Below are 26,597 nucleotides of genomic sequence, written 5' to 3' on the forward strand. Positions count from 1 at the left end.
TCTCGGAGAGTGTGTTTTAAGAAGGGGGAAAACACTCTATAGGGGAAAAAAAAGTGGAGAAACAAACCTGTGAACACCAATGTCATTGAAGAGGGTTGGGGAGAAGGTGTTTTAGTTTTGTCTTTGATTCTCACTATTCAACTCTATTTTAATTGGCAATAAATTAATGTTCCCCAACTTGGGTCTGTTTTGTCTGTGATGATAATTGGTAAGTGATCTCCCTGTCTTTATGTTGACCCATGAGTTTTTAAACTTATTTCTCCCCCTGTCCTGTTGAGGAGGGAGAGAACGGCTGGGTGGGAGTTTGGCAGCTGGCCAAGGTCAGCCCATCACAAGGCCTTAACTTCTTTAGTCAGATGTTTGTTTCAGATGTCTTTATTTTTTTAAAGTTTCCTAGCAGGACAGAAACCAGCTTACCACAAGAAAGTTTTAACTCTTGTGGTATTCATGTGGTAAATGACTCCTGTAGGCTATTTTTGTGGAAATGAAGTGTTTGTTGAAGAGTTTGCCAGGTGTACAATTGTATTCTAATATGGGGTTAGAACTAAACTGAAGTTTGGTTTAAGTTTTTTGAACTATAGGGCCAGGAAAAGGCTTATCCAGATGATGGTTCATGTTCATGAAGTTTGCCTTTTTTTCCTAAAAGCAGACCAGAGTATTAACAAGAAAAAAAAAAAAAAAAGGAAAAGTTGGATATGGTAACTTTGGTCTAAACTCATATTAGAAGACTCTCTTTGAAGCTATCTGGTGGTATCTAAATTTCATAGGAACCTGTTGAAGTAATTCTAGACTTGCTTTTTTACCTGTAACCTTTTTATTTGCATTGACAAGTGAAATATGTCTGTCCTTGTATAATTAGTGTACTGGGCAACAGTAAATATATAAGGAGCTTTGTTATAGCAGTTGGCTATAGTTCTGAACATTTTTCCTTGATAGTTTCTTTCAGTTCCCTTTTGTGAGTTTGATTTTTGCTTCAATCTCTCTCTTGTTGTCATCCTTTCTTACTGCTTGCTTAGTTTGTCCTCTTCATCTTATGCATTCCCCTATTTAGTGTATTGTGCTAGTCTGTATAATCCTTTCCCTACTCTCCTGCCCCAACGCCATTGTGAGCTGTCATAATTTTTGTGACTTAAGGCTCTTATTCCTACCTTTTATCTAATCAATTTCAGTTTCCTCAGAACAGGGCCTGCCAAATGCTCCTCTTGCTGCCAGCTCTGTCTTGGGTGTTCTAGTGCGACTTGAAACTTGCTCTCATTTTTCAGTTTTCTATTCACTTGACTCTTCATCTCTCCCCGTGTAATGAACAAGCTGATCTATTTCTGATGAAAACAGCTTTGGTTTTTAATAGCAGAACTGTTTTTATGAATTCATGTTTTATATTCCTTTTACTCTTTTTTAGATGTTGGATGTCTATGACATTCTTCCTTTCGATAATCCAGATGGTGGCGTGTGGAAACAAGGATTTGATATCACATACAATGAAAATGAATGGGACAGTGAACCACTTCAAGTTTTTGTCGTGCCTCACTCACATAATGACCCAGGTAATATTTTAACTGTATTGATTTGGGTATCTAGAGGCTTTTGAGTTAAGAAATATATTGCCATTTCTGTTAAGATTTGGGGCTTTTTGGAGCATACTACTTAATATGTTAGATTTAAGTCTAGCAAGGCAGTTAGGCAGATGTGTAATTCAAATGCCATTGACTTCAAGTGATAATTGTTATGATAAAAGTTGTACATGTACTTATTTATTAACTGGAGCAGAACTTCACTGTCGATATTGGAAGGTAATATGGATTTTCTGTGTTCATCCTGCTGGTAACCCAGTCAGTTTATTCATTGCTGCATTAAATATGGCCTGTTCTTATTTTGACTTTTTGGACTGTCATAGATAATTAATTCTCAGCTTGTGCTAGAAAGATGTGCTTTTTGGAAGATCTGACAATGGCAAATCTGAGGTTTTTGACTGTAACACTTTCTTTACTCTTTTGTGCACACCCCTGCCCCCAACCTACAGTGGGACAATATAAAGTCTGGATTTAAACTGAAACCTGGGTATGCTTACATAATTTCACTTTTTACTCCCAGGTGGATGGTTACTGCATAATAAATAAAATGGAGAAGTGGCACTTTATTTTGAAATTACTGTAAAATACATGAAAAAGCAGTGAATTATACTGCTATAGTATATTCCTGGTACATGTACACTGACAATGAGAAGCTAGCGAAGCTGCTTGTTATTGTGGAAGGCCACAACTTTACTACTGTGTATCTCTCTAACAATTTAATTTGTTGTTTGAAATACTGTGGATCTGAGTGAAGTAAGATACAGTAGTTTGAACATAAGTGACTTGTATTCGCATGTATCCAGCATTTTCAAATAAAATGAACACTGGAATTTGGAGGGACTGTATTGTCTAGTTATGACAGCTAAAATGACAAAGTATGGATGTGGTAAAAATATTCAGAGAAAGTAATCACAGTATAAACTTTGATCTGCCTTTTTAGAGAACTGTCTTTAAAACCTGTGTCCATTTATTTCCTCTCTGTTTTTTGCTCCCCTGAAAACTCTCCTAGAAAGAAGCCACACTCTGTATAGTCATTTAATGAATCTGAAACCATCCTAAAGGAATGTACAGAACTTCTAATTCTCTTGGTTCTTATTAGAAAGGGGTATGGAATTTACCTCTCTCCCTTCTTTCTGCTGAAGCTAGTAGGATCATATCCTTAATTGGGGAAGGACAGTTGGCATCCCACTAGAGGCCAGTTGCCTAGTGTCACATATGTCCTCCTGAGATGATTTTAGCTGGATTGAACAAAGACCCCCTGCACAGTGCAGACTGAGGTAGCTGTACAGGAGCATGAAGCTTGGGAGCTGCAGTAGAATGTCCTGAGGGAAGCTGAGAAGAGCTTTGCAGAAAACTTTGCTGGTGTCCATTCAAGTCATGAGGTTAGGTAGGGGCTCAGTGTTCTGACAATGATGTTTTTGTGTTTTTTTTTTTTTTTCCCCCTACAGGTTCTAGCAATTTTGATTTTACCCTTTTTTAAAAAATTACTTTATTTACATTCCTTCTGTAACTGCCTTCCAAACCAGAATATATTGGGCTGATTTCCTCTGTGGTGCCTGGCCTTTCTTGTCAGTACTCCATGCAAAATTGACCAGTTTTTGTTACCATTCTGGAAGGGCTCTTTGGAGCTAAACCTCCAGCCTTCTACTTTCTTCACATCTTGATTCCTGTCTTGCCTCCTGTAATCAGCTGTAGTAGATTTTCACAGCCAACACCTTTTCTGTTTGACAAACTTTGGTGTTGGGTGCCTTAATCTAGTGTTTGGTTCATCCTGTAGCACCAGTTCTGCTTACCAAAAGTGGCCACTGAGCACTCATACTCTTAAGGGATTTGAGTATGGAAGTTACTGACCTCTACTTACATCAAGATTATTTTGGTAGATGCTAACATCAGTCATTACAAATGACATTCTCCCTCATCATATGCCAACCAAGGCATACAGTCTTGAGGCTGCTGTTGGCTCAGCTGGCCAGTAGCAAGGTTGTCCTGGTTTCAGCTGGGATAGAGTTAATTTTCTTCCTAGCTGGTACAGTGCAGTATTTTGGATTTTGTATGAGAATAATATTGATAACACACTGATGTTTAGTTGTTGCTAAGGAGTGCTTATCCGAAGTCAAGGATTTTTCAGTTTCCCATCCTCTTCCAGGAAGGAGATGCACAAGGAGCTGGGAGGGAGAATGGCAAGGACAACTGACCTGAACTAGCTAAGGGGACCATTCCATACCATAGGACATCATGCTCAGTATATAAACTGGGGGGAATTGGCCATGAGGCCCTGATCACTGCTCAGTTACTGGCTATGCATTAGTCAGTGAGTAGTGAGCAATTGCATTGTGCATTACTTGTCTTTCTTGGGTTTTATTTTTCTTTTTGTTGTTGTTGTTGGGTTTTATTTTTCTTTTTGTTGTTGTTATTATTACCATTATTATTATTATTTTATTTCAATTATTAAACTGTTCTTGTCTCAACACATGCATTTTACTTTTTTTCTTTCCAATTCTCCTCCCCATTCCCTGGGGTGGAGAGGAGAGGAATGAGCGAGTTGCTGCATGGTGCTTAGTTGCTGGCTGGTGTTAACCCATGACAACAGGCTATCAATATCAGGTTATGCTGGAGGAGGCTTCATCAGAGTCTCCAAATTTTTAGATATGTGTCTGTTGTGGTTTAAGCCCAGCTGGCAACAAAGGACCACAAGGCTGCTCGCTCACTCCTCCCCTGTGGTGGGATGGGGAGGAGAAAATGCAAAGAAAAGCTCATAGGTTGAGACAAGAACAGGGAGGCATCAGCTACCAATTATGGTCATGGGCAAAAACCAGACTCAACTTGGGGAAAAACCAAAATCAATTTAATTTACTACCAATCAAGTCAAAACAGGATGAGACGTAAAACCAAATGTTAAAACACCTTCTGCCCATCCTTCCCTCCTTCCTGGGCTCAACTCCACTCCCGGTTCTCTCTACCTCTGTTACGGATGCACGCATAACCAAATCCAACAGGTATTAAAACTCAGATTTATTCTTCAGTAAAAAGTTAGTTAGAAGTCCAGTAACACTTTATAAACCACAGGCTTGATGATGTAAAGAGAATTAATACTACACAACCGACTCAAGAATCCTCAAGATTTAAAGTGATGGCTCCAAAATGTGCTTATCACTCACCTAAAAGCTGAGGGCTCTCTTCCTCGAGGAGTTACCTTGGGTTGTGCCCTGACCCAGGAGGGAGTCCCTGACTGCAGACCCGCTGCTCCAAGGAGGACTGATTCCAACATGTCCTCCGGCGGGACCCCGTTTATACCCCTGTCAAATCTGACCTGTGGTCATTTAATCTTATGGGCCAGGAGGGTCACCTCCGTGTACCTGGCACGTCTCGATTGGCCAGTTTAAATTTCAACCTGTGGCCTCCAGGGTTTAGGATTTTTTTTCCTTCCCCTTCTCCCTGCCTGGAGACGTTTTGTTTCCTGTTGGCAGGATGCGGGGCTGGGGGGGGGAAGTATATTGCCACAACCTCCTCCCCCCAGTGGTGCAGAGCAACAGGGGATGGGGGTTGTGGTCAGCTTGCCACGCATTGTCTCTGCTGCTCCTTCCTCCTCAGGGGGAGGACTCCTCACTTGTCCCCTGCTCCACCATGAGGTTTCTCCCACAGGAGACAGTCCTTCTTGAACTTCTCCAAGTTGAGTCTATTCCATGGGCTGCAGTCCTTCAGGCACAGGCTGCTCTAGCGTGGGCCTTCCCATGGAGTCACGGCCATCTTCGGGGTTAGCCCCCTGCTCTGGCGTGGGGTTCTCCCCAGGCTGCAGGTGGGCATCTGCTCCCTCGCTCCCCTCCATTGGCTGGGGGGGGGGACAACCTGCCGTCTCACCACAGGCTGCAGGGGCATCCCCTCCTCCCCCGCTCCTCCTCCCCCTCCTTCTTCACTGACCTCAGTGTCTGCAGAGGTGTTCCTCTCACGTTCCAATCTCCTCCCCGGCTGCAGGTTTCCCCTCTTAAATCTGTTCTCCCAGAGGTGCTACCATCATCGCTGATGGGCTCGGCCTGGGCCAGAGGCAGGTCCAACTTTGAGCCGAGGAAGCTTCTAGCAGCTTCTTACAGGAGCCACCACTGCAGCCTCTCCCCTGCTACCAAAACCCCACCACACAAACCCAAAACAGTGTCTTTTGGGGCTAGCAGAATGAATAGCTCTGTATTGCTCCTACGAGAAGGGTCCCCAAAACAGTGGAATTGTTGGGAAGATGGACACATCTCTTATTAGCCTCCAAGTTAGGATGGCAAGTTACTAGGCTCACTCAGTGAGGAATGCCTTGAGCTTCACTATATATTTACCAGGATGCTTTAAATATTATACCTTGTTTTGGAAAGCTGGAGGATAACAAGGGCTTTTTCCAGGTCCAGAGACCCTCTCTATGTATGGCATTCTTCTTCAGGTTTGGGTTCTTGGTCTGTGTTTAAAAAACCCAACCAAACAACAAAAAACCCAACCAAAACTCCCCACCCACAAAAAAATAACTGGACAAATAAAAAACCCAAGCAAACACCTCCCCAACAACAAACCAAACAAAAAACCAGAAGCCCCGAGTAAAAAACCACAACACCAACAAAAAACCCCAAACCAAATAAATAAAAACACCAAAAAACCCCCATCATCCTACCCCCTTCAAAAAAAGTTTTTGAGTCACCGGAATTATTAAACTTCTAAGACAGATAAAGCATAGATACTGCTCTACAACCAGAGGTAGCTTCACTAACACCTTTTCCTGTTTAACTTTTTGTGTTATCAATCATGGAATTTCCTGTACTTTCCCAGTAGGAATTTTCTACTTACCCAGGAAGTATGTTTGTGATATGTCTGTCTATTCCTTAATTTTACATCTGAATGATGACTCTTGGTGCACTTGAGAGCTGTATTTAATGAAGTTTACTCTGATTCTATTTTGATCTTTCTAGCACTGGTCTGGCCGTCTTCCAAACATAGGGGTGTGGGCCATAATGAACTTGGCTTCAGAGATGGATTTTTACTAGCATTTAGATACCTGTCTTGGAGAGAGTCACTCATTAGATCTATAGTAAGGTACTTGTTCTTCCAGCTCTCTGAAAGAAGTCTTCTCTGTGACTGCCCCTTCAATAATAAGGTTGGAAGAATTCTGTGAAGTTATGAGAGCTGTTTCCCATCTTTCTGTTGTAACTATTTTCCTCCGTATGTTATTCTCAAGGACTTGCCTGAAGTCTTAATGGTGTTTTCATTCACCTTTGATAGCTGACTTTCTTATTGGTGTGTAGTTTTGGCTCCTAAAGCCTTCCTCCTTAATACCCAAGTTCTTCATGCCTTTGCTATAAAATTTTATCTGTCCTTCCACCAGCAGTAACTAAAATCGAGAAATCTGCATTTCCTCATGCATACAGTCTAAATATCTCCCAGCTTGTTCAGGCTCCTCAGTTGATATCAGGTAGAGTTAAACTGAGATATAAGCCTGGGAAATGTAAACTGTTCTGTCACCAAAGGTGATTGTGCACGACTCGTTATTGTTTGCTTTTACAAAGATTGTTTTCACAGACATCTCCTGACTTGGTACTGCTTTTGTTAAGGACTTTTCTGTGGAACTGTCTGCAGTATGAAACTGCAGATTAATAAGCACTTGAAAGAAGGAAAATTTATCTGTAACAGAGATCTGCAATCTCTTGTATAGCTAATGGCTACATTATTCCTTTCCCACAGAGAATTAAAAGGCATGGTGCAAAGGAAATACCTCCTGGCAAAAAAGCTTAAGGTATAACGAACCTATAGTGTAAGAATGTACGTGAAAAATATTTACCAAGAAATGGGGTCAGTAAAGATGTAACTATATTAGCTGCAAAAGCTTTGAATTCTGATTACAGTTTTCTCATCTGAAGCTACTTTAACTTTTCAAGTAACCAGTTACGCTAGTTCGGATGTGTAGCTCAAAGGCAAAGAAACTGCCTTGAAACAGGATCCATAGGGAAGGGGTGGTGTTACGTTCCAACTCTGTTTTGAGGAATGACTTGTGTGCTGATGCTCTGAAGCACTTTATGTTGCTCAATTCTGCTAAATCTGGGTTAACTGCTTCCACATGAATTCAGCCAGGACCTATAAACTTGGGGTCTCTATGCTTCTCCCTTCAATAGATAATATATTTATTTACCCATTATTGGGGAATCAGGTATGAGAATGGGTCCGCTTCATACTTTCAAACAGTGGCAGGCATAATTTTCTTTTAGTTGCTGGCAGTTGATGAAGATTTGAGTACCTCAGTAGCATGTCTGATTTCAGGGGGACTCACCCTGAGCAGATTAATCTCAAGCCATGGAGAGATGTTCAGTTTACAAATAGCTGTGTTGTGTGAGGTTATAGCCATCAGAGATGGGTGGCATTTCTTTCTGGAGCACATTAATGAGCAATTGTATAACCTGCTGTGCTGGCAAAGGCCTTATGTTAGATCTCACGTACTTCAACAGCAGTTTCACGTGACTGCCTGAAGTGGATTAGGCAGCTGAACTCCAGAGGGGAGAACCTTGCTCAGGGACAGTGATATTGTCAACCAGCACAACTGGACTTGAAAGATGATGTTCAGATATGACCAAGGGGTCGAAAGACACCTCTAGCATTATTGCTGTCTTGGCAGTGATGATTTTGGTAATGTCTTCTCATTAAATTATTTAGGAATTGAGACTTGTGAGCTTTGTAATATATATGTGTACCAGATCAGAGTATTTTATTGCTGAATGTGCTTGTTACAGACCTAATACAAGCAGCACTTCAGTGAAATTGAAAGAGACGAAAATAGGTTTTCACTCCTCCCTCTGCCTGCCCACCCACAATTTCTATCTAAGTAAATATGTATGTGAAAGTGTATATGCACATATGTCAGGTCTAAATACTACTTTTTCACACTTAATTAATGATCTATAACTATGGTAACTTTACCTTACTAGCATTCACATTAACCCCTTGTTATTATTTAAGACGGTCTCCATTTCTCAGGAGGAAGTCTATAGCCCTATGAAGTTAATAGCAGTGTTAAGATAAAAGAAAATTTAAGCATAACAGTTTATGCTGTTAATATACCATGGAGTTTCAGGTTTGTTTTCTGTTGACCAGATCTGGATTCAGTTTTCAGGTGACTTCTTAGTTTTTCTGACGTGCTTGGAACACAGATTATTTAGACTGTTATCTGACCCACCAAAATATAAGAACAGGTTAGTATAAAGCTGAAGCAAGCAAGAAAATATGCTAGTTGAATGACATCTGAAAACTTTACCTTTAAAAGTTTCAGACTATAAATTGAAAGTTCACTGATTAATATCTTCGTGTTGTGTTTTAATAGGAAGAGAAAAAAATCAGAGTCACCACTGTTGGTCTAGAACTTGTTTTCCTTTTTGTAAACAGCAACAGTATATAGTGTTTTCTAAAAAAAAAAAACCCAAACAAAAAACCCTATGAAGGCTATGTAAAGACTATAAAATACACATTTAATGGTGAAGAACTATTTTTTCTATTGTAGAGGAAGATGAGATCTAGGAATAGAATGTGAAACTGGCAGCTCACAGGTTTTTCTTGACATGCTGAATTGCAGAAATCTGAGTTTTATTCTTGGCTCAGTTCTCAAAATGGTTGCATTTGAGGTGACAGGGGACTTTTAGTGATAGAGTTTTTTTCTCTTGATCTGAAAAAAACCAAACAGCAGAGCAGTTTCTTTGAAAATTGACAGGACTGTTACCGAGAGCACACTTTTAATTCCTGATTAGTAGAAGTTTTCTGTCCGTCTTAGTTATGAGGGCAGCAGATTTGATATGTACAAAGCAGAAATAGACCTTTCATTGTGTAAGTCTAACACATAAGAAGTCTAACTATAATTTCTGAAGTACCTCATGGTACATGACAGGTTTTGCTTTTGGCAAAATGTGCAATTATTTGAGTTTTTAACTATGCTTATGGAATTAAGTGTGATAAATATGAAATGATATTTGTGGTCCATTGAGCAGAGATCTTTTCAAGTTAAAGTATGCCATTGGAAAAGTAAATGCACTGTCATACCTTTTTAATATCGGTGTCTTTGCTTCTACCTAAATGAATTTATTTCAGAGAATATTCTGGGAGGACAAGGGGATAATCTTCGATTTATCTTCTTCTGAATCAGAATGAATTCTTCAACACATTGATGTTCCAGATGGCTTTCTCTCTTATTCTGGTTTATACTATGCCAAATAGAAAAATGAAAAATAATCTTAGAGTACTTTGAGTTTTAATTTTGAGATAGCCTTACATGAGACACATGTTTCTCAAGTTTTCTTTCACAGTGTTGGCCAATGAGCCATTCATCTTTGAAAAGATACTTCTTTTTGGTGAAATTAGCACTGAAGTTTTATGTCAGACACATCTGTAAAATATAAACTTGTATATTTGCTCTGTTTAGTTTTCACATCATAGAATGATGATACAAGATTTATAAATTAAAAAATTCATGTGTATATTCTATACTTTAAGGGAATTTTTTTTAATTGCTGAATGTACAAAGGCTCTAATGCCAAATTCTTTTCACATGTAATCGTACTTACTAAAATGTAAGTTAAAATTTAGGGTTTTGATTTATTTCTAGTGTTTGCATTATTGTCATTATTGTGTGCCTGTGTATGATCAGTTAAACACATATGCTATGCTAAAGTTCTCCAAAACACTTGTAAGAACTCCTGGCTACGTGTCCATTAATTTTTTTTTTATTGTTTTTAAGAAAAACTTTTACCATTGTGGCATCACATATTATGTGGACCATGGATGTAATTAAGAACTAAGACATCCTCTTTCAGCTTATGATTCTTTTTTACTTCCTTAGCTATCAAAACAGTGACTTAATTGTGTCTTCTTCCAGGAACCAGTTAGTTGAGAATGACGTAATTTTTTTTTACAGTTATGCTTAAGTTTTTTACTAACTCAGGTGTACATTTTAAAAATCCAAGAACTGAAGTTCCACTAATTTTGTAGCAAAGAGATTGCTTTTATTTTCTGGAAAGCTGTATAATGCTATCTGAAATTTAATGGTTTGATTTAACTCTGCCATAAAATTAATAAATTACTCAAGTTTCCTAAGTTGCAAGAAGCAGCACTGATGTGTGAATTTTAGAGTCAGTGAAATTAATTATGATTTACTGTAAAGTAAATCAAAGATACAAACTGTCCTCAAAAAATGCATTAATCTAACAGGGGATAGTATTCCAGACATTCACTAGATCTGCCTCTTCATTAAAAAAGACTTCATGAGAAACTAGAAATTTTTTTAAGGACATGATTCCGCTTGAATATTGGAGGGTGACTGATGGTAGTAAGCAATTGAAAAGTCTTTTTGGTTTCATTTCGACAGTCAATTTTAAACCAAAAGGCAAAAGAAACACAAATTTCAAAAAAATCCAACAACCTTGCAGATACATGTAAGCAGTGCTCAAACACTCTTAGTAGTAATGATTTCATGTTTTCAAAGTTGATTTGTGATTCTTGTCATGATCAAATTATAAAATGGTTTTACTTAATTAGGTTACTTTTTGAATAATGCTAATTTGTCAACTTCTGTTCTGATTTTGTCCTGAAACTTTGCCTGTGTCTCTACAACTGTGTTTTAACTGTGCTAAAACACAAGAATACCTTTCTTTAGTGCAATTAGTTGGTAGAGCTTCAAGAAGGAAACTGGACTGGAAAGCGTAGACAGGAATAGTGGCAAATCAGTTAATGAAATGCTTCAGGATTTTTTGCATAGCAATGGAGTGCATTGACATTTGGACACAATTCTTAGAGTCTGCTGTTGACCCAAGAAAATTTACATTATCAAAGTGGGGAAAAGAAAAATTAAAAAAGGACCACTGCATGATGATGATAAATGTCACGGCGGGGGGGGGGGGGGGGAAATCAAGTTTCCACACTTTTGAGGACAAACATGAGTGAGGCAATCAAAAGGCAAGCAGCTTAGCAGTGTGTACCCTATATCGCTATCACGTGTGCTGGCAGAAAATGAAACTAGCTGCAAGCTCCTGAATACTTAAGTCCAGACAAGCGTATTGACATTAAAGATAGTATTTTTTTCTCTTGTTTACATGTTTATATTGATAAAGGTCCTTATGTAGATTTAAACCAACAAATGTTACTTTGCTGATATTAGTATATTTAGTTTTGGTAACTGCAGCTTTAAACTATTGCACTTTTTCCATGCGTAAACTGTAGTTGTATGTAAAGTTTCCTGATGCAAATACACTGGTAGACCTTTTCTTTCGACTTGGGAACAAATTCTTAGTTTGTGGATAAGCACAAAAATGAACTTAAGTTGTACTAGATTCTTATGTGATATTAGGGACTGAGATGTGAAATAATACATTTAATGTGGTAGTCTGTAGTAATAGACTTATAGCTAGCAACTGTAAATTAATTTATTCATGGTTCTATTCAGCTTTTGATAATTTTTTTTTCATCTTTATGGCTCCACACAAAATTGGACAGCCTGTGCAAGTTATGGAATTAAGAGCTATCAATGGTATGAAATTTAAAAAAAGCAAATGCTGGATTCTGCACCTGGGATGGAGTAATGCCGGGCACAAGTATAACTTGGGAGAGGAGTGGCTGTGGAGCAACCCTGCAGAAAGGGATCTGGGGTGCTGGTTGACAGCAGGCTCAGCATGAGTCAGCAGTGGGCCCTGGCAGCCAAGAGGGCAAACCACGTCCCAGGGTACATCAAACACAGGATAACCAGCTGTTCAAAAGAGGGGATTTTTCTGCTTTATTTAGTGTTGGTGCGGCCTCACCTTGAATACCGTGTGCAGTTCTAGGCCCCACAATTTAAGAAGGTTGTGAAGGTCCTTGAATGTGTCCAGAGGAGCACGACCAAGGTGGTGGAAGGGCTGGAAGGCATGTCCTGTGAGGAGCGGCTAAGGACTTCTGGTTAGTCTAGTTTGGAGAAAAAGAGGCTGAGGGGTGACCCCATTGCTGTCTACAGCTTCCTGAGGAGGGGAAGTGGAGAGGGAGCTGCTGAGCTCTTCTCCCTGGGATCCAGTGACAGGACACCTGGAAATGGCTCAAAGCTGTGCCAGGGGAGGTTCAGACTGGACATTAGGAAACATTTTTTTTACTGAGAGGGTGGTCAAGCACTGGAAGAGGCTTTCTAGAGAGGTGGTTGATGCCCCAAGCCAGTCAGTGTTTAAGAGGCATTTGGACAATGCCCTGCATAACATGCTTTAACTTTTGATCAGCTTTAGTCAGGCAGTTGGACTAGAAGATTGTTAACCCTTCCAACTGAAAATATTCTATTCTAGTCAGAAATAAATATATTTACGTGCAAGACTCGAGATGCATGGTAATTAAATTTCAGAGGACTTTATGCTGGCTTGCAACTGATTCTGTGAATACTTGTAAATATTTGCTCTAGGACTTTCTGAAGTGCGTTAAGTTCAGAGTGTTAATCATGTTATACCCTTCCTCTATAGCTTAACAAACTGAATTATATTAAAACAAAATTACCCCTAATTGTAACACTGCTTTTCCTACATCATAATGTATTCTTATGCCAGCTGCTTTGTCATTTAGCTCTGTGCTTCTTTATTTAGGTTGGTTTGTTAAGTTTTTCAAGAATGTTTAAGAAGACTAATTCAGTGTAAGTTTGCTTTTATTGCTGCAATGTAAAAATATGCTAAAATAGTTTATTATGATGATATATTTCTGTGTAGGAAAAACATAGGATAGTTTTAGCTCATCCTCCGTTAGTTGTGTGCTAGCATGATACTGTCTCTTGCAGAAGAAATTCCGGGTAAATATTTGTGAATGTGTAGTCTGCTACATGTGGATCTTTTTATGTAAGTATCAGTAAAATAGTTCTTTGATTTGTTGAAAAGTAAATAAGCATTGAAAAAGATTAATTGGTTATGTGATCTCAATTCGAGTGATAGCTTCCATTAAAAAAACACTTACTGAAATAGGCAGAGATCACAACAAATTTTGTTTAAGAACAGCACAAAAGGAAAATAAATTCTGCTTATTCATCACTTTTCTGTTTTCAGTCTTCATGGAACTATTGTGTAATAGTAATTTACTGTCAACTTTTTTGTACTAGGCTGTTTCCACGCCTCTAAAGAAAGTGTGTTTTATGTTTAGATTTTTAGCCCTCATATTAACTGTCTTGACAAAATGTATTTTTTCCCTTTAAGATAGATTAGATTAGACCCTAGGGTTCTATCTGTATGGAAACTTATATCAGGTGTGATGATTCTTTTAGATGCTAAACATCTGTTTGAAAAAAAAGTTACTGAGCTAGTACTTTTCCTCTGGAGTGTTATAGTTTTATTTCCACATTTGCAAAGTAAAAAAGGAAGTTTTTTAGAAATTTGTGGTGTTTTTGTTTCTGAATACTTTATTAAATTTTGACCTTTACAAAGTGAGAGTGCAACCTAAAAGTAGCGCAACCAAAGTAAGAGTGCGCCAGTGTCTAGTGGTTATTCCTAATTACAAGATTCTTTATTTGAAATGTAATTAACAGTTTGATGTGGACTGGGAAAGAATGTGCATATTGTCAAACTACATCAACTCTGCATTTCTACTTAAGATGCTGTTCTGCCCCAGTTGGTGGGCTTGGGGGAGGTGATCTTTTAGATAGTCGGTAGCCACACGCAGGAGTCACAACAATGACTCATGAGGGACAGGGAAAATTTTAACACTCCGTTTTCCTTGGCGAATCCCAGGGCAGGAGCCATGACAATAGCTCCTAAATGCTTGAAATATGTTTTATTTGACGTTGACTTGTAACACAAGTGTGGCTAAATTTGGCGTAGCAGATATTTCAAATAAGAAACTTGACACCGTAGCAAAGTATTCCTAACAGCAAGGTAGGAGGAAGAAAAGAGATAAGAGAGAGAATAAAGAGAAAAAAGGAGAGGTAAGTATCACCACCCTTGTATCCAGCGAAGAAGGAGTCTCGGTAGTAGCTGTCTGGATTCCTCAGGCAGTGGGGGCACCTCTGGGGTTCATCTCCACCCCCCACCCCATCCCCCTTTATACCCTCATCCAAGAGCCCTTGCTGCATGCGTTGTGGGGTTTTCTCGAAAGTTCTTGGGGGGCAGGGGGGTGTCGCTGATGCCCCATTATCCCATTTAACTTGTTTACACAAGTGCTGTGGTAAGGGCCCATGGCAAAACTCTGAACCTGTGACAAAATGTCTGAAGTGCAACCGCTAGAAAACTTCCTGGAAACAGTTCACTACCCCACCTCTGCTGGGCATGTCCTCTTTCGGCTGCTTGCAGCTACCTACTTTGTTGTTTGAGACAAAATGGCTGCCAGTCTCTCGCTGTCTCTCGGTCCTTCATAGATGAATGTAATTTAATTTTTATCCTTAAAATATTTATGAATTAATATTCATTCTATTCAATAATAAAGTGGTTTTCTTTTATTGGACTTAAAAATTATTTTTTTAATACTAAAATTTTCTGCATTTATATATCTGACTCGAAACAATATTACTTAATTCCAGAACAGCCTAATCCTGTATCTTCTTATAAGCAGACTGGCATTGTGCTAGAATGCCAGTGCCTCTGCAGAACAGAACTGGTAAATCAGAGTGGAGTCACTAGATTGTATTTGTCTGGAGTACAATCCTCACATTGTGTGGAAGCTTTCAGAAAATCTTAAAATGCGGATGTATTCATAACATAATTCATAACATCACTTGCATTCTTCAGTAGTTACTCTGTTGTATAGGATACTTCCTAAAACTGTACTGCTGAGTCATTTTTGGGAGCACTTAAATGAAAATGCTCGTATATGACAAGAGCTGGTATGAAGAGTGGGAATATACCACTTTTGTATTAAGTAGACAGGTTTATCTTCTGCTTTTTCCCAGTTACAATTACAGAAAGAACATACCCCTTCCAGGTTCTGGGAAGGAGGATGCATGGTTCTCATGCAAGGTTTTAGGAAGAGGTTAAAGAATTTCATGGAAGACTCTGCACTGTGAGGTCTGAGTATGTGGTTAAATTTGGTTTTTCCTTTACTCTGCATCTCACTGATATCTTTTCTAAGGAGGGATGCAGCTACAACATATTTCTTTTCTCAGTCATTGCTAACAAACCTCTCATTCATAAATGTTGCTGAACATGTGCTGCAGGGCTTACTGCTGCTTTGTTTGCCCCCCTTCTTTACCCTCAATGTCTGTGGGATACCATTAGTGGCTCTTAATTTTCTCCTCAGGTGGTAGGTGTAAGATGCTGCTAGTAAGGATTTTCATGCAGTTGTTGTACATAAAGTAGGGTGATGGGGTGCTTTATGACTTGAAAGAAGAGATAAGATATTGAGGGAAGGATTAGGGGGTGTTGGGGGCGTGTGTTTTGGGAATAGAGCTTCAGCTGGGAAGATGATCTTCTAGTAGATGCTACAGTTCTCCTGATGTGAGAGTTGAGGAAACCTAGTGGAAGTTATCAAAGAAGATCAATTTGCAGATATGTACATCTTCCTTTTCAACTACTTAATTGGTGCTTAAATAAAAAAAAAAATTCACCATTTTTTAAATCTGTGTATTCTGTTGTTCAAAGTAGAAAGCCTAATATTCCATATATGTGTATGTTCAGGAAATAAAACATCTAAACTTTGTGAAAAGAAACTCCTGGAGAGTTTAGCACTTCAAACTATCCACAGCATGTAGTGTCAACTTTTTAAGAAAATGCTTCACTTAACTTTTTATAGGGAGTGGGAAGAAGGCAGGTCTCTAACACTGTTGAAAGCACCTTAAATTTCATATTTCCTTTTTCTTAGGTTGGCTGAAGACTTTTGATGATTACTTCAGAGATCAGACACAGCATATCTTAAATAATATGGTTATAAAACTGCAGGAAGACAACCGAAGAAAATTTATGTGGTCTGAGATTTCTTACTTTTCAAAATGGTGGGATGGAATAGATAGCCAAAAAAAGGATGCCGTTAAAAGGTTTGAACACTGACCTATTTATTTTCTTCCATGTGGCATGTTCTGAGACTTTGTGTATTTGGCTACACTGTAAACTTGAGATTTCACTTGCTTCTATGCAGAATTGCTAAAATAATCGACTACTCAAGTCCTGATTTTCTGGGCTTGGTTCATTTTTTTTCCAGTTGCAAAATAAAAATCCGCTTAGAGGAGTGAAGCTGAATTACTGAGTTGCTGAAAAAATTGATTAAAAGTTTCAGTGTACTACAATGAAGATGTCATTCAAATTGTAATAGAGTTGTGATTATAAGCTTTATTTGAAGTCACATTGAAGTATTGACAATGGAATAAAAATAATCTTTCATATTAGCTATTTATATGTGGTAATTTTTTCTTCAGTTATAACACAATTATGAAATGAATTTTTTTGTTTTTAAATATGTGTATTTTTTATAAACATGCAGCTGCTTAAACGGTAAAGTAGTACATAATCTACACCCTTGCTCTTAGTTCTTTTTAAAATTATAAGTCAAAATGTAATGCAGGAGTAAAAGGATTCCCTAGATATTGAGACAAGAAAGCATGGTGCTTGGATAAACTTGAAGTGAGGTTCTAGCTTGGAGTTTTCAAAAAGTTTTTGTTCGTTTTGGTTTGGTTTTTTACTTAGCTTTAAGACAGGGTCCAGCAGTTTTTAGCTCATCTCTGTGAAGCCCTCCTTCTCATGTCCCCCTTCAAGATGCATGGGTTGCAGTATACGTTAAGGCTATGAGGCCCTCACAGCTGCAAAGGTTAGGTAATGCTGGAAATCTTGGGAATGACATAGAAAATCATCTATTTAAAAATTTATGTTCAGTGCATGAGTATTATAGCACAGCTGTTGATTTTTGATATTAAAAAGATCCCTTGGAACACAATAAACTGTAAATGATAGTCACTAGGGAACTGGATCCTTTCTTCAGGGGAATCAGGTATTATTTAAACTGGTGTAAGACTTAGAGAAGCTGCACTGGAGATTATTTTTGCTGTATGTTTTTCATTGCTCTTGTGAGCATTATCTATAATGTGACTAAGTTTTGATAAACTTAACTACATTTCTTTCTTGAATTCATTAAACTGTTATATGCTAGTGTACAGTGTAAGTGCTGAAATTACATTATTTAACTGTAGGGACCACCTGATGCTGGAAGCATGATCATTATATTCACTGATATGTTAATAGAGAGATTGGACCATCCTGTGATCTGTTTCAAGAAGGCATTTTAATGAGTGAGATAGTCTGAAGCCATTATAGATACAATAAACTTCAAAGCTCTATCACCCCTCTAAAACAACAAAAGCAATGGTAGATCAAAGACAGGGAGGTATTAGTAGTGCTTGAAATGTGCAATGTCTAGGCATCTCACTCAGCTGGCCTTCAGTATTGTGGAACACACACTTTTATTTTTGTAATCCATGCAGGAACTACGCTTCTCCCCGATTTAAAAAAAAAATCAAGTATTATGGCACATGCAGTAGAGTTGGTAGTTTTCATTGCACAGAGGCATTAAAAATTTCACTGTTCATCTATTCATTCTTTCCCTGTTTGATTAAAGAAACGTAGTCCAGTGATGGAAGCAGCACAAGGAATTTAGCTTTTGGTATCGTGTCCCTGGCAAACACTTATTGGGTATTCAGAAATTGATTTTTAAGAGTGTATTTTCATATACAAGATTCTGAACACAGTTTATGTATTTTTCAGGTTAATAAAAGACGGACAATTTGAAATAGTAACAGGAGGATGGGTCATGCCTGATGAAGCCTCTCCTCATTATTTTGCTTTAATTGACCAACTGATAGAAGGACATCAATGGCTAGAAAAGAACCTTGGTATGTAGCTTGATCTAAAATTCAACTGTGTTAATACAGGAAGTCAATTAGAAAATACTGTTGGTTTTGTATTTCTGAGGTGCTTAGAAGGGTCTCTTTACTCTGCTTTCCTGAAACATTAAATCAGCCACTTACTGGACGCTATAGGATTGAGTCTAGTATTTGAAATTACTGTTTGCAGATAGAAGTTCCTGGATGAAGTGTATTTAAACAATTTTATGTCATAACATTTTGTCTTGATCAATGAAAGATGTGTATAGTATATTAGCATAACAAAATGTAACACTAGATCATGCTGAATTGTAGATCATGTGTCTCTGGTATCACAGTTTCCTATTGCTATTTCTGTCTTTTGAAAATCATGACAAAGGCCTTAAAATGACTTAAAAATTGATATTCCTGTCGTGTTTGGATCTATTCTGTAGGCTGTGTATTCATTAGGTTCTCTTGTGTAAGTCTTTCAAAAAAGTAAATATGAAATTTAGTAGTAGTTGTTGTAGCAGCAGTAGTAGTAGTAATAAAACTTAAATGCATTGTAATGTTAGAATTGTTCATATTTCACAAAAAAAAGAAAAGGCTGACTCATCCACTTTTGAAACTTTGAGGAATTATTGACTGCAGTAATATTGGCTGAACTGTTTTGGTGGCTTTGGGAGGATTTTTTTGTTTAGCTCTGTAAGCAGAGATAATGCTCTATAAGTAGAGATAACCCTTTTTACATAGAAAATATTTCTACAGTGCTTTTAATATCAAGTTAACATTACTTCATCTAATTAACTGAAATTATTTTGAAAAGCTGTTTCACCATGTTTTTCTTAGATTGCAATTTCCATAAACACAGCTTGACACAATTAAGCGATAGGGGGAGGGAAAGCCTAATAAAAGGGTAATGCATTCCCTGCTGGTTTTTTGGTAAGACAGTAAAAATGTGCCTAAGGAATCACGTTGAAGATTCAGTTAAACAAGAGTTAGATACAGCTTCTTTATTTGCTAGTATGAAGTTCAGTGAAAAGACAGTATTAATCAACATGATTCTAATGATTGCCAACCAAATAAATAAAGTTAGTTCCAAAGCCAACAAAGGTTAACATTATTTAAATTACAGTGAAAATTCAACAAGCTACAGCATCAATCCATCTCCAACTGTTTATTTTCTTTCAGCTTTCCTTTCCAATTATAATGTCTGTAAACTACTTAAAGTGAAAAAAGAATGTTTCATTATAATTCTATGTAAAGATGTTTGACACACAATTGAGATAGTGTAACAATGTAGAATACCAATCTCAGTTTTTTTATGTAGTTGGAATGCCTTGTTTCCAAGACATTTGATTTTTTTTTGTGTCTGTTAATTGTTTATCTGTTTAATTCTAGCTTGTTAATTCCAGGGCGTGTTCTGCAGGAGGCTTAATACTCAGCTATATATATATATATATCTTCTTGGAAATTTTATCTTTAGTGCTCTGATTTAAATTATATTGGTGTAGCTTTCTTTGAGTGAAAAGTAAAACTTTCTTCCCTTTTTACTTTTTTCTTTTGTCAACAGGAGTAAAACCAAAGTCTGGTTGGGCAATTGATCCTTTTGGGCATTCACCAACAATGGCCTACCTTCTGAAACGCACAGGATTTTCCAATATGCTTATACAAAGAGTTCATTACTCAGTTAAAAAACATTTTGCAATGCAGAAGACACTGGAATTTTTTTGGAGACAGAACTGGGGTATGTTTTTTTTTCCTTTATGTCAATTTGTTTTGTTAATTTACACAGGTAAAATATGGAGAGAACTTGAATAAATACTGTGGAAATCTTTACAGAACAGGTTAATTAGAGAAGTCTAGACTTGAAAATGTTAGGTTTGCAGTTCTGTTAAATAAAAGTCATCTAGGTTAAGTTTTGGGGATTTTTTTTTTTTCAGTAACAGAGAATGTGAGTACCTGTGTCTTAGGAAAGGGGTTAAATATAAAAACTGTATTATTGATATTTTAGCTCTGATCTTCCTGTTTCTTCACTTTCATTTGTGCTTTTACTTTCCCTTCTCCTGCATTCCTTGCAAGTATATATATAAAAAGTAAATGGGGTAGAGTATTCTTTTTCCTTTTCTCATTTCTTTGTTTTCTTCTTCCCACTCCTACTATGTGGAAATAAAGTGGAGGAGGAGGAACATTTCTCTTGGAGAGAAAAAAAAATAAAAAATGCCAAAAGTGAATATTTAAAGATGGAGAGGTCTGTCTTGTTTATATTCTTACTAAGGGAAAAACTTTCAAGCAACCAGTTTTCGTCAGCTGCTGTGACAAATTAGTGTCATTAGGTACAGTAGTTTTCTGTGGACTTGAAATTTGCAGGTTATCGTTAGTCAGAGAAATAAATTAAAAACATTTCACCATTTTAATTTGCAATGAAATTCTCATCAAAAACCTTACTCTTAGAATAAATATAATTGCTTTTTGATATTGTTTATACAATATAGCGTATGAAAATTTTCTTCAGTAATGTAGTGATTATACTTTAGCAAACTGATGTAAATGAATGTACTTTTCTATATGAATATTTCATTTTGCTTTGTACTGTACCAGCATTACAATAAGGTCTATGATGAAAATAGGTAGTTAAGGTTTTGGTCTTTCTGTTTTTTAAAGTAAGCTAATATGTCAGTACTTTATCAATACGGGGTCAAACAAACATATGTAGTACTTACTGTTGAAAGGTGGTGGTGATTTTGAAGCTTTTTAGTTTCTCTGTGTTTTTACTTGGAAATTGTAGGAAGGAGAGTATTCAGAGTAAGCAATCTGCTGCACAAGTAAACGACTTTAGGAAAACAAACCACTGTGCAAGAATTTGTCAGATACTGACACTTAAGAGATTTTTCTTTGAATGCTGGTGTATACCACTCAGTGTACAGAATCATTAATTGGCAGGCCTTTTTCCATAATGGTTGCATACATAAATCACATGTATGATATGGTCTAGTGTTTGAGCTTCAAAAGCAGGCTTTTCAAAACAGATTACATATGAAAGATCACTGCATGCTCAGCTGGCATAATATGTAGATGTGGTACCTGCGATAAAGAGAACTCTGGTAGCTGAAAAGTAAATGCATGTATTTATGGAATATTATCTCTATAGTAATAAGTAAGTAGTATTAAAATAGGAGGTTTTAAACAAAAGGTCTGGTTTGGAACTGTGAAGACTTATGCTGTGTTAAGGTTCTGGAGAGTATTTTCATATGTATTGTTGACATACTTAGGAGCCAGGTTTGTGGCACATCTATAACATTCATCACTTTTTTTCAACATAAAATTACTTTAAGTTGTTAGTGCTGGAAATATGCAATCAGCATTTAGGGGTTTTACCAGATGACTAAACTTATGGTTCTCGTAAGTTCTATGAGAACTTCAGGTTCTCTTTAAAGTTAAATTTTGAAACACTTGACAAGGTGTGTGTAGATCTCTGCTCATGGTGGGTTAAACTTTAGGGAATGGACTGACTAGATGGAAAAGCTAGGATTGCAAAGATAGTCTCAGAAGGGCATAGAATTCCATGTACAAGCACACAGAATCTATCTACAAGTACGCAGAATCATGCTGTTAATGTATTGAAGTTGTGTGTTAAAGAAATTAAGATATCGCTAAAGCCAACCAATTCAAATGTTGTGCTAATGAGGTAATGACAGCAGGGTGGTTCATTTGTTTTTGGGTTTTTTGGGGGGGGGGGTTGGTTTTTGGTTTTGATTCACTCAAAGTATAACAATGTGGTTTGTTCACCTCTAAAATTCTGGAAATAATGAGATTCATATGGGTAAAAAAAAACCCTAACATTTTGTTCCTGTCTTTCCCAATCAGCTGGTGCTTAATTGGAACATTCCAATCTTGGTTGAACCTCTCTTTTTTAGCCTCTTTCTTTATATGTAAGGTACATACAAAGGTAAACTCCAGTTATGGCTATTCAAAGCAAGGAATTGTCTTGATCTGATTTTTTAATACAATTCTTGGATTAAGAACATGGAACTGGTTTAGTTTTGGCAAATCTGAGAGCGTTTATTTTAAAGGTGTGCTCTGTGTATTTAATTCCAGATCTGGGATCCAGTACAGATATCCTTTGTCATATGATGCCTTTCTATAGCTATGATGTTCCTCATACTTGTGGTCCAGATCCAAAAATCTGCTGCCAGTTTGATTTCAAACGTCTTCCTGGAGGAAGAGTAAGCTGTCCATGGAGAGTTCCACCAGAAGCCATTCATGCTGGAAATGTTCAACACAGGTACAGTTTTTACATATTCTGCAAGGGAATAACTTTAAAAAAAAAAAAAATTATGCTGGTCAAAGATGATATCTAACATAGGTTGGTGAATTTATATAGTTCTTAAAATACAGTTGTTTTAGGAAAATAATACCTATTACTTAACCCAGTGTTTGCTTATAAGTTCAGAACTTGATTTACAGTGAAATTTGAAGATAGGTTATAATTAAGGAAGATGCATTAATTTTTTTTTCTTTTTAATTCATGATACATGAGTCTAACTATTACTATCTCTGAATGCTAAGCAGAATGTAGTAATCTGGTTATAGTCATGTTACTGGTTTACTGTAATTTTTGTGAATTTTATGAATATATAGTGATCTGTCTCCTGCCAGTGGAAGACTTCAGGGACAGCATGGTGTAGTATGCTGTAACTGCAAATGGCGAGATATTTTCCGTGGCATATCCTTGCAAAACGTGGCAATCTGTGGCCTAGGTTTCCTGAAGTGGACACTTTAAGTGATTCTGAGTCCTATGTCTTTACATGTCCGGGGAGGGGGGGAAATCATATTAACCTCAATTCTATTTTTCAAATAGAAACACTGAGTTGGTTTGCCATGGGTAAAAATCAAGTTTACAGTTTTACAAAACTACTTTTCAATTTTGGGAATGTCCTGGTTTCAGCTGGGATAGAGTTAAGTGTCTTCCTAGTAGCTGGTACAGTGCTATGTTTTGAGTTCAGTATGTGAAGAATGTTGATAACACTGATGTTTTCAGTTGTTGCTCAGTAGTGTTTAGACTATAGTCAAGGATTTTTCAGCTTCTCATGCCCAGCCAGCCCCCAGTGGGGGCGGGGAATCGCCGCTCGGGGACTAGCTGGGTGTTGGTCGGCGGGTGGCAAGCAATTGCCCTGCGCATCATTTGTACATGCCAATCCTTTTATTATTGCTGTTGTCATTTATTAGTGTTATCATTATTAGCTTCTTCTTTTCTGTTCTATTAAACCGTTCTTATCTCAACCCATGAGTTTCACTTCTTTTTCCTGATTTTCTCCCCCATCCCACTGGATGTGGGGGGGAGTGAGTGAGCGTCTGCGTGGTGTTTAGTTGCTGGCTGGGGTTAAACCACGACAGGGAAGAAGGGGGGGAGGAGAAAAAAAAGGGAAGATAGACCTACTAAAATGTTTTCCAGAAAAAGGTTGTATTGTATGGTCCTGTTACTATCTTCAGGCCTTCAAACCATCCCCAAGTTCAAGAGATAGAAATTTAGGTAGGTGTTTACAATTGTTGCAAATTGCTGAGTATAACAAATATATTAAGGATAGCAGGGTGCCTTTTTGGTTCTAGTCTTCATGCTGAAGTTTTGAAGTGATGATGTGATGGTGATGCATTGGTTGTCTACATGTCAAGTCTGCATGTCCTTTTTCTGAGTATGAATTTTGCCAAGCATCGTGAAAACTTCACTTTGTCAGTAAAATTAAATTACAAAATTTTAGCAAAGATAAAACTAAACCAAAACAGAATACGTCACAATTGTCATATTTTAAGTTAGAAATTGGAATGATGCTAGGAGAGTCATTTCCTTGAAAAGTGGAAAAATGAAAGCTGAAGGTGACAGAAGAACAGTAGAGTTAGCTAATAGAAGAATAATTATGACACACTCAGTGCTGATCAAATGTGAAAGAAAGCTCATGTGTCTTTAAATCAAAGTTGTAAAAAGAAAAATCTTGAATATGTATCCCAATTAGCTGAGACAAATATTTGTAGAAGAGTAAGAGCTTGTTTAACAAATACCTGGAACATATAGGCTATAAATATAATGTAAAGGGCCTGCTCAGAATGCTTTTTAAGGTTTTTGTTTTTTAATTGGATCTGAATTTATCCCTGCACTTTCAAGATGCAGCCTTTGCATAATGATCTAAATTAGACCTTGTCAAAGAAACGGTTCTTTCACCATGTCATATGAAATCAAAGAATAAAGAAATGGGGCAGGTATGTAGTGAATGTATGATCAAGTTGAAGAGATCATCATCTCAATATGGTCTCTGCAATTAAATCTTTTGCATCAGTTTTTGGTAGATAAAAACAGTTTTCATGTCTAACAGAGTTGAAACAGCAGTATGGTAGGTAATACTATGGGAAAAGTAAAACTAACACAGGGTCTTTGAGTTGGGGGCCTGGATTATTTACATTTGGAACACCAGAAAGAACAGAGGAACCATACTTTGAGAGTGTAGTTTGAAATAAATCCACTAAAACGTAGGAAGTACTGTTTTGCTGGAGAATGCTAAAAACACTACTCATGTTTTATGACAAAGAAGAGGTTGGGATATAGTAGGCAACCAAAAACTTCTGTGATCTGACCTCTGTTACAACACAAGTTTTACAGTCGTTATGATGAGAAGTATGAGATCCAGAAGTAATTGGAAAACTTATCTTTATGTCATAAGCTTTCCAGGGTTAAAGGTTTGTGGCACACTAATTAATCTGTCTCTCATCTCTGCTTGCTTTGTTTTTTAAGGCTGGAAAAATACAGGAAATCTACACTACATGGATGTGAAAAAAAGTATTTGATACACACTTGATTGATTTAGAGACAAGGTTTAGATCACTGATTTTTCCTCAATGCTAAAGCTGCAACAAAACAAATTGAACATAGATCTTGAATACTCAGCTGGGACAGTTGCTTTTGATTTCAATACTATTTTGGCCATACATATATACTGAAGAGATATTTAATTGAAAACTTAAGATGAGTAGCTGTTGGATTTATCATTACCTTGCCACTTTAGTTGGGATTTGGTAGGAAAGAATGAAACAGCAGCCTAATTGAAAGCCTGTACTTGTTTAATTACACTTCATGACCACTTAGGTTAAAGGTTGCTGTTGCACTTGCCCTGTTTTGCAATGTCATTCTTGTCCATATGTTTGGATACTGAAGTTCTAGCTTTTCGCACTAGCAAGAAAAACCAGCTGGTTTGTTTGTTATTTTTTTTTTCCTTGAATGGGAATAAGTTGTTTTGTTAAGAGGAAGCATAGAATCATAGAACCATTTAGGTTGGTAAAGACCTTCAGGATCATCGAGTCCAACCATCAACCATGCCCACTAAACCATGTCCTGAAGTGCCGTGTCTATGCATTTTTTTAATACCTCCAGGGATGGTGACTCAACCACTTCCCTGGGCAGCCTATTCCAATGTTTGACAATCCTCTCAGTAAAGAAATTTTTCCTAATATCTAACCTAAATCTCGCTTGCCTCAACTTGAGGCCATTTCCTCTTGTCCTATCTCCAGCCACCTGACAGAAGAGACCAACACTCACCTCACTACAACCCCCTTTCAGGTAGCTGTAGAGAGCTATAAGGTCTCCCCTCAGCCTCCTTTTCTCCAGACTAAACAACCCCAGTTCCCTCAGCTGCTCCTCATAAAACTTGTGCTCCAGGCCCCTCACCAACTTGGTTGCCCTTCTCTGAACACGCTCCAGCACCTCAATGTCTTTCCTGTAGTGAGGGGCCCAAAACTGAACACAGTACTCGAGGTGTGGCCTCACCAGTGCCGAGTACAGGGGAACAACCACCTCCCTGCTCCTGCTGGCCACACTGTTTCTGATGGAGGCCAGGATGCCGTTGGCCTTCTTGGCCACCTGGGCAAACTGCTGGCTCATATTCAGCTGGCTGTCAACCAGCACCCCCAGGTCTTTCTCTGCCGGGCAGCTTTCCAGCCACTCTTCCCCAAGCCTGTAGCGCTGCATGGGGTTGTTGTGACCCAAGTGCAGGACCTGACACTTGGCCTTGTTGAACTTCACACGATTGGCCTCAGCCCGTTGATCCAGCCTGTCCTGATCCCTCTGTTGAGCCTTCCTACCCTCCAGCAGATCGACCCTCCCTCCCAGCTTGGTGTCATCTGCAAACTTGCTGAGGGTGCACTCCATCCCCTCATCCAAATCATCAATAAAGATACTAAACAGAACAGGGCCCAACACCGAGCCCTGGGGA

General features: G+C 37.9%; 1 protein-coding gene across 1 annotated transcript in view; it reads left to right on the forward strand.

Annotated features, from left to right (window-relative positions):
* Positions 1–26,597, forward strand: part of MAN2A1 (mannosidase, alpha, class 2A, member 1) — a 116,154-nt gene that overhangs the window by 11,270 nt on the left and 78,287 nt on the right. The window contains exons 3-7 of the mRNA XM_010563464.1: positions 1,400–1,544; positions 16,353–16,524; positions 18,242–18,369; positions 19,913–20,086; positions 22,438–22,624. Coding sequence (XP_010561766.1) covers positions 1,400–1,544; positions 16,353–16,524; positions 18,242–18,369; positions 19,913–20,086; positions 22,438–22,624 — 806 coding nt within the window. The remainder of the gene's footprint in view (positions 1–1,399; positions 1,545–16,352; positions 16,525–18,241; positions 18,370–19,912; positions 20,087–22,437; positions 22,625–26,597) is intronic.

The sequence above is a fragment of the Haliaeetus leucocephalus genome, unplaced genomic scaffold, assembly GCF_000737465.1.
Source record: "Haliaeetus leucocephalus isolate CR32 unplaced genomic scaffold, Haliaeetus_leucocephalus-4.0 Scaffold167, whole genome shotgun sequence".
Taxonomy (NCBI): domain Eukaryota; kingdom Metazoa; phylum Chordata; class Aves; order Accipitriformes; family Accipitridae; genus Haliaeetus; species Haliaeetus leucocephalus.